This window comes from Apiotrichum porosum (assembly GCF_003942205.1).
Source record: "Apiotrichum porosum strain DSM 27194 chromosome Unknown scaffold_2, whole genome shotgun sequence".
Taxonomy (NCBI): domain Eukaryota; kingdom Fungi; phylum Basidiomycota; class Tremellomycetes; order Trichosporonales; family Trichosporonaceae; genus Apiotrichum; species Apiotrichum porosum.
This window is the reverse complement of record NW_021167109.1, coordinates 884,438-898,051: the sequence shown is the minus strand read 5'-3', so window position 1 is coordinate 898,051 and position 13,614 is coordinate 884,438. Positions and strand designations below refer to the sequence as shown.

Here is a 13,614-nt window from a genome sequence, read left to right as displayed (position 1 = left end):
CTGACGTGTCGCGTCGGTTGCATCGGCGTCAACCACACAATCTCACTTTTGTCTCAACCCGCCCTCTCCGTTTCGCTGCACCCCACACACCGCCATGCGCAACTTGATCTTTGCGCTCGTCCTCGCCTTTGCGCTGGCTGTGCCGGCCTCGGCGCAGTTTGGCGGCTTCTTCCAGCAGGCGTTCAACTTTGGCGGACACCAGCAGCAGCAGCAGCAGCAACAGCAAGGCGACCCGGCCGGCCGGAGGGAGCACAAGGGCTGGCACGAGATGCACGAGGGTGAGTAGCGCAAGGAGCGCAAGGAGCGCAAGAGGCACGAGTGTTGGGGAAGTGGGGAGGGAGGGAGGCGAGCTGCAGTGTGTGGGTCCCAGCTGTCGCGCCTACCCAGTCAGCTGGTGCGGCCCATTACTCGCCCCCTCCCTCGTCCGAGTCTCCTCTACCGCGCCTACACGACGAGTACGATCTAACGCCCAGTCCCCTGCCGCGCAGGCTACGTCTGCCCAGCCTCGCTCGTGTGCGTCCCCACCCCGGCAGACTGCCCATGCCCATACCCGTGAGCTGCTTCCTTTTTCCGGCGTCACCTCACTGACGCGCAACCCTTCGCCCCACAGCGAGGACACAAAGTGCGTGCTCCCCGACGACAGGCCGCGCGACGAGGGCGAGGGACCACCCTTTGTCTGCGTCCGCAGCGAGGTGGGGTGTGACGAGGTGGTCTTCTTCTCAAAGCCCATCTGAGCGACCGAGCGAGCCTCACTCGACCTCCGCCCGACCTTCCCCTCGACTTGCAGCCCTGCGCGCCGCGCGCTGGTGCCCAGGCATTGATTCAAGAGATGTATACACTGTAGTCTACAGGACAAGAGATTGTGTGTTCTATCTAGTATGTGGGGAACTTTGGGTCCACGCGCCGTGTCCATGCCAGTAGTCCGCCCAGGACGTCGGTGACGCGCACGTCGTTGCGGACGGTACGCAGCTTGGCTGCGGCGATCTGCGAGTCGTTGCCGCGGCGGCAGAGGAAGATGACGTTGGCCGCGGACGGGACGGCCTCGGGCGTGCGGAGGATGGTGGCCAGTGGGATGTCCGCGAAGGTCAGCCCCGTGGCGCGCGGTTGAAGTCTACTGGACTCACTGGTCGTGTTGCGTAGCGCGCAGATACGGTACTCGACGGGCGGGCGCGTGTCGACCACAACCGTGTCGTCCGTCGGAGCGGCGAGCACGCCCTTCAGCTCCTCGACGCCAATACGCTCCCCGACACCGCCGGGCGCCGTGCCGGTGCTTTCATCCGTGGCGACCTCGCCGCAGAACATGGCATAGTCGACATCCTCGAGGCTGGCAATCGTCTTGTTGGGCCCACAAGCCGCGCATTTGGGACTAGGCGGACGCATCTTGACGCTCCGCACGGCAGGGCTTCCCCCCAGATGGAGGATATGCAGCAGCGGGGCATCGCCACTTCCAACGAGCACGCGGAGCGCCTCGGCAGCCATGGCGCACCCGACCATGCCGGTCACTGGACCCCACACGCCCGCCTCGTCGCACCGCTGGCTCGCGCCGGGCTGGGGCCACAGGCAGCGATAGCACGCCCGCCCCGGCTGCCCGTATACAGCCCACTGGCCAGCGGCGCCGATAGCGGCGCCAGAGACCAGAGGGATGGCGAGGAGGACCGTCGCGTCCGATATCAAGTAGCGCGTGTACGGGCGGTCTGTGCAGTCGACGACAATGTCGTGGCCGGAGAGCTGGTCGATGGCCGTGGACGGCGTGAGTGCCTCTGCGCGCGGAATGAGCTCGACGTGGGGGTTGAGTCTGGCGCCGTGTCAGATATGAAATCGCTGTAGCCTGCGTGGTGGGACTCACCCCTTGAGCGTGACACAAGCCGACAGCGCCTTGTTCATCCCCACGCGCTCGGTGGTGTGCAGCACCTGCCGATGGAGGTTGGACGCGGCCACTGTGTCGTGGTCAAAGATGGTGATGGAGCCCACGCCCGCTCCAGCGAGATACTGCAGGAGAGGGCACCCGAGGCCACCGGCGCCGACGACGGCGACTCGCGACGACTTGAGCTTGAGCTGGCCTGGACCGTTAGCTAACCACATGACAAACCAGGGAGCTCACCCTCGAGGCCCCAGTCGGGCATGATCATCTGCCGTCCATAGCGCAGGTACTCGTCGGGGGAGAGGGGCCAGTCGTCGTTGTCTGGCGGCTGCTCGCTGGCGGCGAGTGTGGGTTGCGAAGTCATTTGTGGGATGTGGAGGTTACAAAAGTGGAGGCCGACGGAAATTGTTGACAAAAAGGTTCGATCGGTTCGGCGAGTGGCAACGGCGCATGCGGGGGAGTGGCCGTTCAACTGGACCACAGTGCTTGTCCACTGCCGCTCTGCACAGCCAGGCAGAAGGCTCAAGTGTGTCAGTGTAGAGCTGAACTACAACACCAAGGACATGGTTCTGACCGCCGACTTCTGGCTGGCGTTAGCTGCAGTTCCGTATATGGGCCAGGGCGATGAATTGCCACTGGTGAACCTAAGACATGCGATGTGCCAAGTAACTAGCAAGGTAACCACTGCACCTGAATCCATGTGCATGGATAACAAACTGCAAAGCTTGCGAAAGGTTGGCCAACCCACTGGCCACTTGGAGCTGCACGAGAATACCCCACCGCCGCCACAACTCCCTTCGGTCGACATACCTCCCCTGCTTTTACCCTTCGCCGGCGCCTTTCCCTGACCTTTTCTTTCTGGAAAGTGGTGCGCTCTACCGTCTCCAGACGTCGTTGGACCTCGGAACACACCGCTCTACTTCTTTGTCCTGGCCTCGTACTTGTCATTTCCGTTCTATGGTCGCAACTGACCTCACAGAGTTGGCGAAGAGAAAAATGTCTGGCCCCCTTGGCCCAGCGGTACGGCGTGTCTTTCCTAAGGACAAGATCGTGGGTTCGATCCCCGCAGGGGGTTGCTAGGACTCTCCAACAAGGAGAGCTTCATCTTTTGGCCATGGTGAAGAAGAGAAGACCGGGTGATGGAGAGGAGGAGGACAGGACGTTTTGCCCCGTAGGCGGTCGGCATCGCGTCGTATCGGCGTAAACCCAGTGTCGAGTGCATCCTGGCCAGCCCCCGGTTCATATTTTGCTAGCCGATGCACAAGATCATGTTGTGGATGCATGCTGTGAGGCATTCAAGGACGTGGTATCGTGTTTTTGATGATGATGTGGCGCCACAAACAACAGCTCTGCGCACCGACCCAGTCCCATCACATCCACACACACGCGCACACACGAGTTCCTGGTACCACGACATGGCTGCACTGAGGCATAACTATGCATATCATTTGACGTCACAGCAGACAGGAGAATGCCCTCATGCAGCGTCGTCTTCCAGCGTGCGTAGTGTCCATAGCCGCTCCTCGTCCTCGCCTCAAGCCAATAACAGAAAATGCACATAGGTTCTACTTTTATCACACAACATTTGCTTCAAACAACCGCTCCGCCCCTACCCGTCTACCGTCGCTTACAGCTTGGCGTGGTGCTTCTCCGCCACCGGGTGGCCGTCAAAGGCAATCTTCATGTCCTCCTTGGTGACGGCGTGCCAGTTGGCCTTCTTCTTGCCAGCGGCCGAGGTTGCGGGAACATGCGCAACGAGCCTGGTGTGCGCGAAGCGGGTCGCGCACGCAGCAGCCACCTCGTCGCCGTCACGCTCGGCGTCGACCACCAGCAGCGCCGCACACACGAGGTCGCCGATGCGGCGCAGAATCTCGCGGCCCTCGGACAGGGCGTGTTCCTTGTCCTTGGGAATGTCGGCACGCAGGGCCTTCCAGCCGGCGTGGACTGCGGCCTTTTCGTCGCCGTGCAGCCGGCTCCCGGCGGGCAGGGCATGCTCAAACCAGCTGTCGAGGGCGGCAAGGACCTTGTGGCCGTCGCGACCGTGGTGCAGGACCTTGACCGTGTCGGTGGAGAGCACGTCCGTCGTACCCTCCCAGATGGCGAGCACGTTGGTGTCGCGGAAGATGCGGGCCAGGTTCATTTCGGGGCTCTCGACGTTTTCCATGTATCCCACGCCGCCGAGGGATTCCATGCACTCTTGCACGCCGGCGATGGCGTGCTTGGCAGTGTACGCCTTGACGACGGGAGTAAGGATACGCAAGAGGAGGAGGCTCTGGTGGTGGTCGTCGGGAACGAGAGGGGAGTAGGACTGCGATGCCGAGTCGCTTGCGCCGAGGAGGGCGGCGACCAGGCCAGTGAACAAGAGGTCGGCGCGATACTGCAGCGTCACGCCAGCGATGGTCTTGGCGAACAGCGGCCGGTCGACGAGCTTGTTATGCGGGGGCTTGAGGGAGGGGAACGGGCGGACGCGAGCAAAGGCACGAACGACACCGAGGGAGCGGCCGAGGAAGCCAACAGCCGAGACTGTGTGTAAGCCAAGCTCCTCTGACACCCACCTGTCGCACTCACCAGCGTTGTAGAATCGAGTAATGTTGAGGAGCGTGCTGATCATCTTGACACCACTGCCCTCCTCTCCAATCATCCACGCGCGCATATCCTTGACTTCGACCTCGGCCGTGGGGAGCGCCTTGGTGCCGAGCTTGTTCTTGAGACGGCTGATGCGGATGCCGTTCATCTCAACGTCACAGCCGTCATTGACGACCTTGCGCGTGGGCGCAAAGAAGCACGACAAGCTGCCACCGCCAGTGTCCGTCTTGGCGAGGAGGACGACACACCCACAGTCTGTGGCCGAGCTAAACCACTTGAAGCCGCTCACACTCCATGGGCCGAGAGGGAGGCCGTCGACGTCGGTTGCGCGCGTCGCCGGTCCGTTGAGTGTCGCGACCGTCTCGGTACCAGCCACATCCGAGCCGCCGGGGCGCTCGGTCATCCACTGTCCCGAGGTCCAGGCTTCGCGTGGATCGTTGGAGAGAAGACGCTCGAGGGCACGCGTGAACACGGAGCGCTGGGACGAGTCCATGTCGGGACGAGCGAGGAGGTCGCGAGCCAGCACATTGATGGCGCCGTCCTGCATCGCGCTGGGGCAAGTCACGACGGCAGAGCTGGGGTTCCACAGGTGCAGCTTGTAGTACTGCGCCAGACGGGCGTAGGGCCCCAGTCCATGGTCGTACCCACGCCCCACAATCTGCTCGCGGATTCCGATGTCCTGCAGCTCCTTCCAACCCGAGCTGGTAACGAGTGCGTCGGCGTTCGGGTGGCCAAATGCGGTGAAGCCACTGCCAATAACGTAAGGCAGGTCGTGCTCGGCGTTGACGACGTGGGCGAGGACCTCGCGCGAGAGGACGAGATCGCCAAAGCGTTCCAGGTCGGGCGCGAGGGTGGCCATCGTCTCTGGCGGGGTGAAGAGGGAGACGGCGCGACGCAGCGCGACGTCATCGCGGTACTGGTTGGGCACCACTGGCTGGGGCTGGAAGAAGCCCGACGTGGCCGTTGCAGTGACGAGTTTCATGGTCACAGGGTGTTTGTGCCAGTGTGACGCTGAGAGAGAGAGGGAGAGAACAAGAGAGCATGGTAAGACTTGTGCGTGGATGATGCTGGATCGCATGCCCCGGACTTCGGAAGGTGGTAGCCGGATGGCAGGCACACTCTCGGCGGCGGCGGTCGCCGCAGTGGGCAAAGGCCCCCATATGGGCATGTTTGTGGCACCGACACAACCCACGCAGCTATCGCTGATGCATGTGCACGACGCGCAGACTGTGCTGTGCAGACCACTTTGAGATGACTAGGTCTCCCACCCAATCGCCCCAACAACACTCCTCGGCCAGTGCGTGGCATGGCCAGCTCCGTGCTCCGACCAGATGGCATCTCATACAACTACCTGTTCCACCTCCCGCACTAACTCATGTTCACGCCACCTCGTCACGGTACAAGTCCCCTTTGCAAAGGCTTTACCGAATTTGCACAAACACAGCAGTAGTGCCTACATAGAGGAAACAGGTTATTGATACCCCACGCAGAGCATACCTCCCTCCAAGTCCAAGTGGGCCCTCACTCGTCCCGTCACTGCTACTTCTCGTCGTCGGCTCTATTATGCGTCTCCGCCGCTGACGACCGGTAGGACCAACCGCAGCAGCCATCCCCAGCCCTACCTACCTACACACAGCCTGCCCAGTGTTAGCTACGGAATCCACGGAGGGGTCTGTCCCAGCGCCCTGCCCCCAGGCAACACACAACAGACTGTATGGAACCACCGCGGGCCAGCGCCATCTCGAGCCGTTCATCCCCGTCCATCCTTCATCTTTCTGCCTGCGTGCGACCTTCTCGCTCTCTTCCACCCTCACCGACCAGCCAAAAGATGTTGTCATGCATCTGCGATGCACTGACCAACCCACTGCGGGGATCGAACCCACGATCTTGTCCTTAGGAAAGACACGCCGTACCACTGGGCCAAGCGGGCGATGATTTTTTTGGTCGCAGGCTGCCTGCGGGTGCGTCCCTTTCCGCCCCCATCACACGTTGCTCGGAACGGGCGAACCATGCGCGCGGGGCTCCTTCACGATAAGACTCACGAGCATCTTCTCTAAGGGGGTGGGTGGCCCGGTGGCCGGTGGAGATGATGGAGATGAATCCAATGGCGAGGGGCCTGTGAATTCGCGAAAGACGAACGGGCCTCTGGGGCGAGTCCCCATTTGCCTCCCATGGTGGTGGTACGGCGAGGTCCAACACGGGGAGGCTTGACCGCTCAACAGCGGTTGTACTGGTACTCATCTGCGAGGTCAGCAGGTCTCCAAGAGTTAATGGGTGAATGGTGAAAGAGGGTGGGATAGAAGGAGCGATGATTGACTGACGCGACCACCCGGCCCCCAGTTGCCGGCCAGCAAGGGCGTTTGGGATGTCTGGGTCGCACAGCCACACATCTGTCGCCTGGCGCGCCCTTCACACCACCCGTCATCCCCACAACAACGTCACAAGGCAATGCACTCGTCCCACACTCACCGTCGGCTATTCTCAAAGTGCCGAAGGAGTGTGAGGCAATGGTAGACGTGGAAGTTGTGTTGGAAACACAGGCATGGCACACGGTTGAAAATAAAAGAACAATTGGCACAAAGTGGCGCGTCACTCTCTCGCGCTATGCCAGACTCATCCTCCTTTTCATCAGCACCATTGCCAGTCCAGTTACGCACTCTACCATAAATTGCAGCACTCACAAAGGACACTGGCCTGTATGCTTGATCAGGATAAGCTGAACTATACCCTCCAAATTGTCGTCGATTTCTCGCGGCGCAATGACATGGACGTCCGTGACATAGCTGACGTCGCACGCCGTTCGAAAGAAGTTGCGATCGATGGTCCGAAAGGTCTCTTCGCGATACACAAACATGACTGAAGTTATCAGCGCGACTAGCTTGATCATGGTCCGGTGTAGCTGACCACCTAGTGGAACGAGCGCCCTCCACAGCGGTCGAAACATCTGCTTCCATTCGTCTTCGTCGAACACTTTCAAGGTAGAAAAGATAGTGTGCTGTTGTTAGCGGTGTTTTCAGAGGAGGGGAGGACGCACGCTCATACCAGGAAGAAGGGGAAGTGGGAGGGATGGTGGGGAGTTCATTGTAGTAGGAGGTGAGCAGGACAAAAGAAAAGTGTGCACTTGAAGCTGGAGTTTGTCACATTAGGCCAACAAAAGATCTCGTGGAACACACGGTCACACGGGTCAGTGCGAAGCTCGCGCTTCGACCAGGATGCGTCCCGGTATCGAAGCAACGGAATGACAATGCATCGGAGAACCAAACGCGCCCCTCGACTACTGCGAATGATGGAGGATGAAGAGCCTAACCATCAGCCTTGCTCTGTCACGAAAACAAACTCACGCTGGTGCAGATCCTGCATGCCGGAGGATGGTCTCCCTCGCCGAATGCTCCCACCTGTTCTTTGCAATCGACGGAGCGACAATGTGGATGTCCATGACATTGAACTGTTGTCCCTGGATGTCGCGGATGGACTCTTCCAACCAGATCGAAGGAACTGGAGCAGTGGTGTGAGAATGAGAAGCGAGGATTAAGTTACGTACCCCGATAGTGCCACAACTCGTCTGTCAGGTCCTTGTAGAGCCCGTCCCAGGTCGAGCGGCCGAACAGTTCCGTGGTGCTGAAGACATAGTGCTGGACTGTCAGCTGGGTGGAACACGACACACTGGCAAGCTCACTATTTGTGCAGGGTAGAGGAAGACAGTTGCGTTGTGGCCGAACGGATAGACCGAACCTGACTCTGGGATGCTCATGGTGTGAAATGTACGGCGGAGGGAGGGAGCGTAGAGACGGGCAAGAACTAGTCTGAATCTCGACGCATAAGAGCACATGCTTGGCCATCACTGGCCCACTGGTCACATTCACTGATGGTTCCATACTTCTGTTCATGTCCCTTTTGAGAACACAAGAGAAGCCACACAGGACACCGCCATCCCATCATCATCAGTCATTCCTCATCGACAGTTTTCATCAGCAGCCCTCGCCGCTTTTTGTTCAACCCAATCCGTTGGCCGCGCCACCAACGCAACACCACAAAACCTCCAGAGACAGATCTAATGCATACACTAAAGGCCCACAGAGCTAACAGGCTCCACAAGCGTCATGACCACCTTTCCACGCTGGGTGTTGGGGTCCTTCTCAATCGAGATATCCACCTTGACACGGTCAAACACCGCAATCTGCTTGGAGCCACCGTTGGGCGTGGGCACGTTGATGAGGTAGTTTTCGGGGTCAAACTCGTGCGTGTCGTGCTTGAAAGTGATGAGACCCTCGAGACCGAGCTTGGACACAAACACGGCCAGACCGTTACGGAACGTCCTGATGACAAACGCCTCCTCGCGGACGGCGTTGTTGGTCGTACCCTCGGTACGCGACTTGAGTGCGAGGCCGACGTAAAACTCGACCGAGGCGCGGGACGCCATCTGCGCCAGGCGGTGGCGCTTGTTGACGACGTTGAGCGCGCGCTCGACGTGCTGCTTGGACTGGAGCGTCGGGTGCAGAGGCGTGTAGTTGATGGCGGCGGACAGCTGGCGATGGACGAGGACGTCGGCGTAACGACGAATGGGCGAAGTGAAATGGGTGTAAATCTCAGATGCAAGACCGTAGTGTCCATATGCCTCCTTGGACACGCTGCCAGAGCCAAAGTACTCGGCAGCAAGCATGCAGCGCGTGGCCATGATACGCACGAGGGTGTTGAACTCGGGCAGCTCGGGGTCGATGCACAGGTCGAGCGAGTCGGCGAGTGCCTTGGAGCTCGACACATCTAGAGTCATGCCCTTGCGCTTCTGGAGAATGTCCTGCAGCGCCTCAAAGTTGGTCTTGGGAGGCGGGGCGTGGCGACGCAGAACTGCAGTGGCCGGGTACGCCTCCTGGATCTTCCTGGCGACACTAATGTTGGCGAGAAGCATAAACTCCTCGACAAGCGAGTTGGTCTCGAGCTGCTCCTTCTGCTCAACGTCGATGGGCGCGGTCGACTCGGTCGAGTTCAGGTGGATCTTGAGCTCGGGCGATGACAGAGACAGCGCTCCCGCGGCAATGCGCCCGGCCTTGAGCTTGATGGCGAGGCTGTTGAGCAGACGGATAGAGTCGGTGAGGGGGTCCTTCAACGCCTTGTCGTCCTTGCGCTGCTGAGCAGCGGCGTAGGTAAAGGCCTCCTTGGACGCAATGACCGACTTTGTGAAGCGCACATTGACAATCTTGGCATCAGGCGAGAGTTCCCAAATGACGGAGAACGCCAAGCGCTCCACGAACGGACGAAGCGAGCACAGGTTGGTACCGAGAAGCTCGGGAAGCATATCGATACGCTTGTCAACGAGGTAGACGGTCGTACCACGCGAAGCGGCCTCCGAGTCCATGGGGTTGTCCGCGTGGACAAAGTGCGAGACGTCGGCAATGTGCACACCGGCCTCAATGTTGCCGTTGGGCAGCACACGGGCGTGGAGGGCGTCGTCAATGTCCTGGCATCCTGGGGGGTCGATACTGCAGATGAGAAGATCACGCAGGTCCTCGCGGTCGCGCCACTCGAGGTTCTCGGGCTTCTTCTCCGGGACCACCCAGCTGTCGCCCTCCTTGGGGAGACAGTTAAGGATGGCCTTGCCAAAGGGACGGTAGGGAACCTCATACTCGAGGAGGAGCGACTCTTGCTCGGCCTCCTTGCTCTCAACCTTGCCCAGGGCACGGACAAAGTGGCCGTCGGGGTAACGCGAGTTGACCGACCACGAGTCAATGTTGACGAGAATCTTCTGGTCAAGAAGAGCCGGGGCCTGGCGAGTGCGCAACCTGATGCGAGGCAGAGCGCGCGAGAGGGGAGTGGCAAAGATGGTCTGCTGCGAGAGCGAGGTGAGGGCGGCCTCGGAGAGCGACGAGCGGTCAATGTGGCAGACGTACGCACGCCAGTTGCGCTTCATGATGCCGACCACACGGCCGGTGGGGAGGACCTCCTTGGGGGCCTTCTTGGTGACCTCGGCGGTATCCATGCGCTCCTCCTTCTCCTTGATAGCCTCGCTATCAGCGCCCTCGTCACCCTCGACATCGTCGTCCTTGAGCGCAATGTCCTGGTCAAGAACCTCATCGCCTGGCGCCTTCCACTCCTCCTTGGGAAGGAGCTCAACAGCAACGAGGTCACCGTCCACCGAACGGTTCATGGCCTGGCGACCGACGAGGAGAACAGGCTTGCTCATGCCGTGGCAACGGACAGTGCCCTCCAAGTAGTTGTACTGGTCGGCATTGAAATGGCCCTGGAGGAAACGTCCGCTCTTGACACCAACGTTCAACGTCTCCTGGGGAAGGTACTGTTGGGTTAGATCTTGGTCACCCTACGACACCCACCTCATCGTAAATGCGCCTTGCGCGACGGTCGGTCGGCTCGCGTTCATCGACACCACCAACAACAAGGTCGACGAGGCGGTCGCGAACCTCGCCTTGGAGGCCGTCGACATAGTCACGGGTACTGGTGGCAATGAGACCCTCGGCATTTGCGAGCTCGCGGTTCCGACGGTCATCGGTAAGGAGGATAAGGTCGGGTGCCTCATGGGCCGACTCGGACAGGTGCTTGGGGTAGAAGTGGAGAGTCTGGCGGATTGCTAAACAATGTCAGATCGGCCCATTGTTCGCCCAACTCACCCCTATCGTTGCGGTCGTTGACCACTTCATTCTCCTCAACACCAAATGTCGCAGTCTCACGCCTCTCCTCGTTCCACCACACCCACACACAGCGGTCCTCGTCCAGGACGAGCTGCTGCAGGCGGTTGAACAAGGGCAGGGAGCGGTGGCGCGTCTCGCGGATGACGGTGGAGGGAACAATAATGGGAAGCTGGGGCGGCAGCGCCGTCAACAAGTCCATCTGAAATGTCAGCCAAAGTTGAACACGCCCAATAGTGGCATACCTGGTGGAGCACAACGTTGGTGTCAATCACGAGCCAGTGGCCATTCTTGCCAGTGAACTTGGAATGGCGCGCGTAGCCGCGCTGGGGAAGCACGGCGCGGTAGCCCGGGAACTCATTACAGAGAGCGCACGCAGAAAAACCACAGGGAATGTCGTCACGGACGTAGCGTTCACGAAGGACTGGAGAGCTTTAGCAAGTGTGCCGGCCGAACTGACGGGCAGAGTATGACTCACACTGGAGGACCTTGCCCTTTGCTGTCTTCTTGAGGAACTTGTTCTGGGCCAGCGGCAAATCTTCGCGGTGGCGCTTGAGAATGGTAATCTCGGGGATTGCCGAGGTCGAGGCAGCTGTTGCTGTTGCTGCCATGACTGCTGTAGCGGTGATGGAATGGAGCAAAGCAGGTGGCAAGACTCAAGAGTTGTAAGCAACCTTGACGAAATCTCGCTCGCCGAGTTTATTCAATCCTCCCTGCTAAATACCTCCACCGGCGCCGTGCTGTCAATGTCCGCAGTGACCTGCTTCATCCTTGACTATCTTGCAACTACCAGCAACCATTCAACATCCGCCATGGCAGACATTGTGGCCAGCAAGAAGCTGAGGATAGGGTTCATTCACCCAGATCTTGGAATTGGTGAGCCAAAAAACTTGAAGACGCAGCTGACATTCAGGCGGAGCGGAGCGACTCGTTGTAGACGCCGCTGTCGCGTTGCAGCAGCTGGGCCACGAGGTCGTCATGTTCACATCGCGACACGACCCGGCAAGGTGCTTTGAGGAGACTCGTAATGGTGAGATTCCACTCTCTTGTAGATTGATCTGACAGCAGGCACCCTCCCGGTCCATGTCCTCGGCTCGTCACTGCCACGCAGCCTGCACCCCCGGTTGCCCATGACCATTGTCTTCTCCATCCTGCGCAACATTCTTCTTACCTTCCTTTTGTGGTTCTCGCAGGTCCTCCCTTCCCCAGCGACACCACTTAACCCACTTTCCCCTCTGGGACGCTTCGACGTCTTTATCGTGGACCAGCAGTCTGTCTGCGTCCCCTTCATCCGCCTTCTCACTGGCACGCCAGTGGTCTTTTACTGCCACTTCCCCGACAAGCTCCTCAGTGGCGGCTGGGGCATCACTGAGGACAGTGCCGCTGGCGGTGTGGACCTCTCGCGTCTCGGTGGCCAGAAGGGTGTCAGCTTGCTCAAGCGTGCCTACCGCTGGCCTATTGACAAGCTCGAAGAGGTCACAACTGGTGAGTTGGGGCGTCAGGAGCCGAACTAACTCCCAGGTCAATCGGATGTCATCCTTGCCAACTCAAAGTTCTCGTCTCGCGTCTACTCTGCTGCCTTTCCTTCTCTGGCAAAGAACCCACCACGAGTTGTTTACCCTTGTATCGATGTGGACGCGTACCAGGGCACCACCGCTCGTAAGGGCAAGGCCAAGGCCAAGGCTGGTGACGGCGTGGACCTTGTCGTCTCGTGAGCTAAGAAATCGTGAGCGGAAAGCTGACCTCCAGTGGCCGTCCAACTGTGGTGTCTTTTAACCGCTTTGAGGCAAAGAAGAATGTTGCGCTCGCCATCGAGTCGTTTGCCAGGATCAAGGACGGTGGGCTGGTCCCGGCCGACGTTGCACGTGCGCTCCGCCTCGTCATCGGAGGCGGCTACGACGACTCGATGGACGACAACGTCGACACCCTGGAGGCCAACAAGGCCGTGTGTGACAAGCTCGGCCTCACCTACCACATCCTCACCTCGCCCACCGCAGCTGCGCCAGCCGAGGACGTCGACGTCCTGTTCATCTTGAACTTTACGACCGAGCAGCGTTCGGCCCTCCTTCTCTCTCCCCACACCCTCGCGCTCTTGTACACGCCCACGAACGAGCACTTTGGTATCGTCCCCATCGAGGCAATGGCGTGCGGTCTCCCCGTTCTGGCGTGCAACACCGGCGGCCCCACCGAGACAGTTGTCGACTTTGAGGACGACACAGGTAATGGCACGGGTTTCCTCCGCTCGCCCACGGCGGACGAATGGGCACCGGCCCTCGCCTCGCTCATCAACGTTTCGGACCAGCAGCGTGCCAAGGTGGCCGAGGCGGCGAAGAAGCGCGTGCGGGACCATTTCAGCTCCAAGACGCTCGGCCGTGAACTCGAAGTGGCGTGCCGCGACGCCGTCAGGCTCGGCGAACCCCAACAGTCCATGGGAGACAAACTCATCAAGTATAGCCTTACCCTCATCATGCTCTCCCTCGGCGGACTCGTGCTCGCCGCCAAGTTGGGCAGCAAAGGAGGGCAGTAGAA

General features: G+C 60.0%; 6 protein-coding genes and 2 non-coding genes across 8 annotated transcripts; 3 read left to right on the top strand and 5 right to left on the bottom strand.

Annotated features, from left to right (window-relative positions):
* Positions 1-94: 94 nt before the first annotated feature.
* On the top strand, positions 95-734 carry LCL2 (Long chronological lifespan protein 2; the record flags this gene model as incomplete). The annotated part of the gene is made up of 2 exons (XM_028619944.1): positions 95-278; positions 388-734. 2 exons carry the CDS (start codon positions 95-97, stop codon positions 732-734), a joined length of 531 nt encoding a protein of 176 aa, XP_028478916.1.
* Positions 735-873: 139 nt separating this feature from the next.
* UBA4 (Urmylation protein) lies at positions 874-2,225 on the bottom strand (the record flags this gene model as incomplete). The annotated part of the gene is made up of 3 exons (XM_028619943.1): positions 874-1,795; positions 1,847-2,060; positions 2,102-2,225. 3 exons carry the CDS (start codon positions 2,223-2,225, stop codon positions 874-876), a joined length of 1,260 nt encoding a protein of 419 aa, XP_028478915.1.
* A 639-nt stretch (positions 2,226-2,864) lies between these two features.
* EHS24_004359 lies at positions 2,865-2,936 on the top strand. The gene has a single exon. It is a non-coding gene; the product is annotated as a tRNA-Arg (tRNA).
* Positions 2,937-3,488: 552 nt separating this feature from the next.
* EHS24_004358 (uncharacterized protein) lies at positions 3,489-5,429 on the bottom strand (the record flags this gene model as incomplete). Its single annotated transcript, XM_028619942.1, has 2 exons — positions 3,489-4,384; positions 4,430-5,429. 2 exons carry the CDS (start codon positions 5,427-5,429, stop codon positions 3,489-3,491), a joined length of 1,896 nt encoding a protein of 631 aa, XP_028478914.1.
* Positions 5,430-6,305: 876 nt separating this feature from the next.
* EHS24_004357 lies at positions 6,306-6,377 on the bottom strand. Its single transcript has one exon. It is a non-coding gene; the product is annotated as a tRNA-Arg (tRNA).
* A 1,344-nt stretch (positions 6,378-7,721) lies between these two features.
* Positions 7,722-8,198, bottom strand: EHS24_004356 (uncharacterized protein; the record flags this gene model as incomplete). Its single annotated transcript, XM_028619941.1, has 4 exons — positions 7,722-7,749; positions 7,789-7,942; positions 7,989-8,079; positions 8,124-8,198. 4 exons carry the CDS (start codon positions 8,196-8,198, stop codon positions 7,722-7,724), a joined length of 348 nt encoding a protein of 115 aa, XP_028478913.1.
* Positions 8,199-8,510: 312 nt separating this feature from the next.
* On the bottom strand, positions 8,511-11,696 carry DIS3 (exosome catalytic subunit dis3; the record flags this gene model as incomplete). The annotated part of the gene is made up of 5 exons (XM_028619940.1): positions 8,511-10,724; positions 10,774-11,027; positions 11,068-11,287; positions 11,331-11,509; positions 11,564-11,696. 5 exons carry the CDS (start codon positions 11,694-11,696, stop codon positions 8,511-8,513), a joined length of 3,000 nt encoding a protein of 999 aa, XP_028478912.1.
* Positions 11,697-11,897: 201 nt separating this feature from the next.
* On the top strand, positions 11,898-13,612 carry ALG2 (Alpha-1,3-mannosyltransferase-like protein; the record flags this gene model as incomplete). The annotated part of the gene is made up of 5 exons (XM_028619939.1): positions 11,898-11,961; positions 11,999-12,092; positions 12,197-12,570; positions 12,607-12,796; positions 12,835-13,612. 5 exons carry the CDS (start codon positions 11,898-11,900, stop codon positions 13,610-13,612), a joined length of 1,500 nt encoding a protein of 499 aa, XP_028478911.1.
* Between the last annotated feature and the right edge of the window lie 2 nt (positions 13,613-13,614).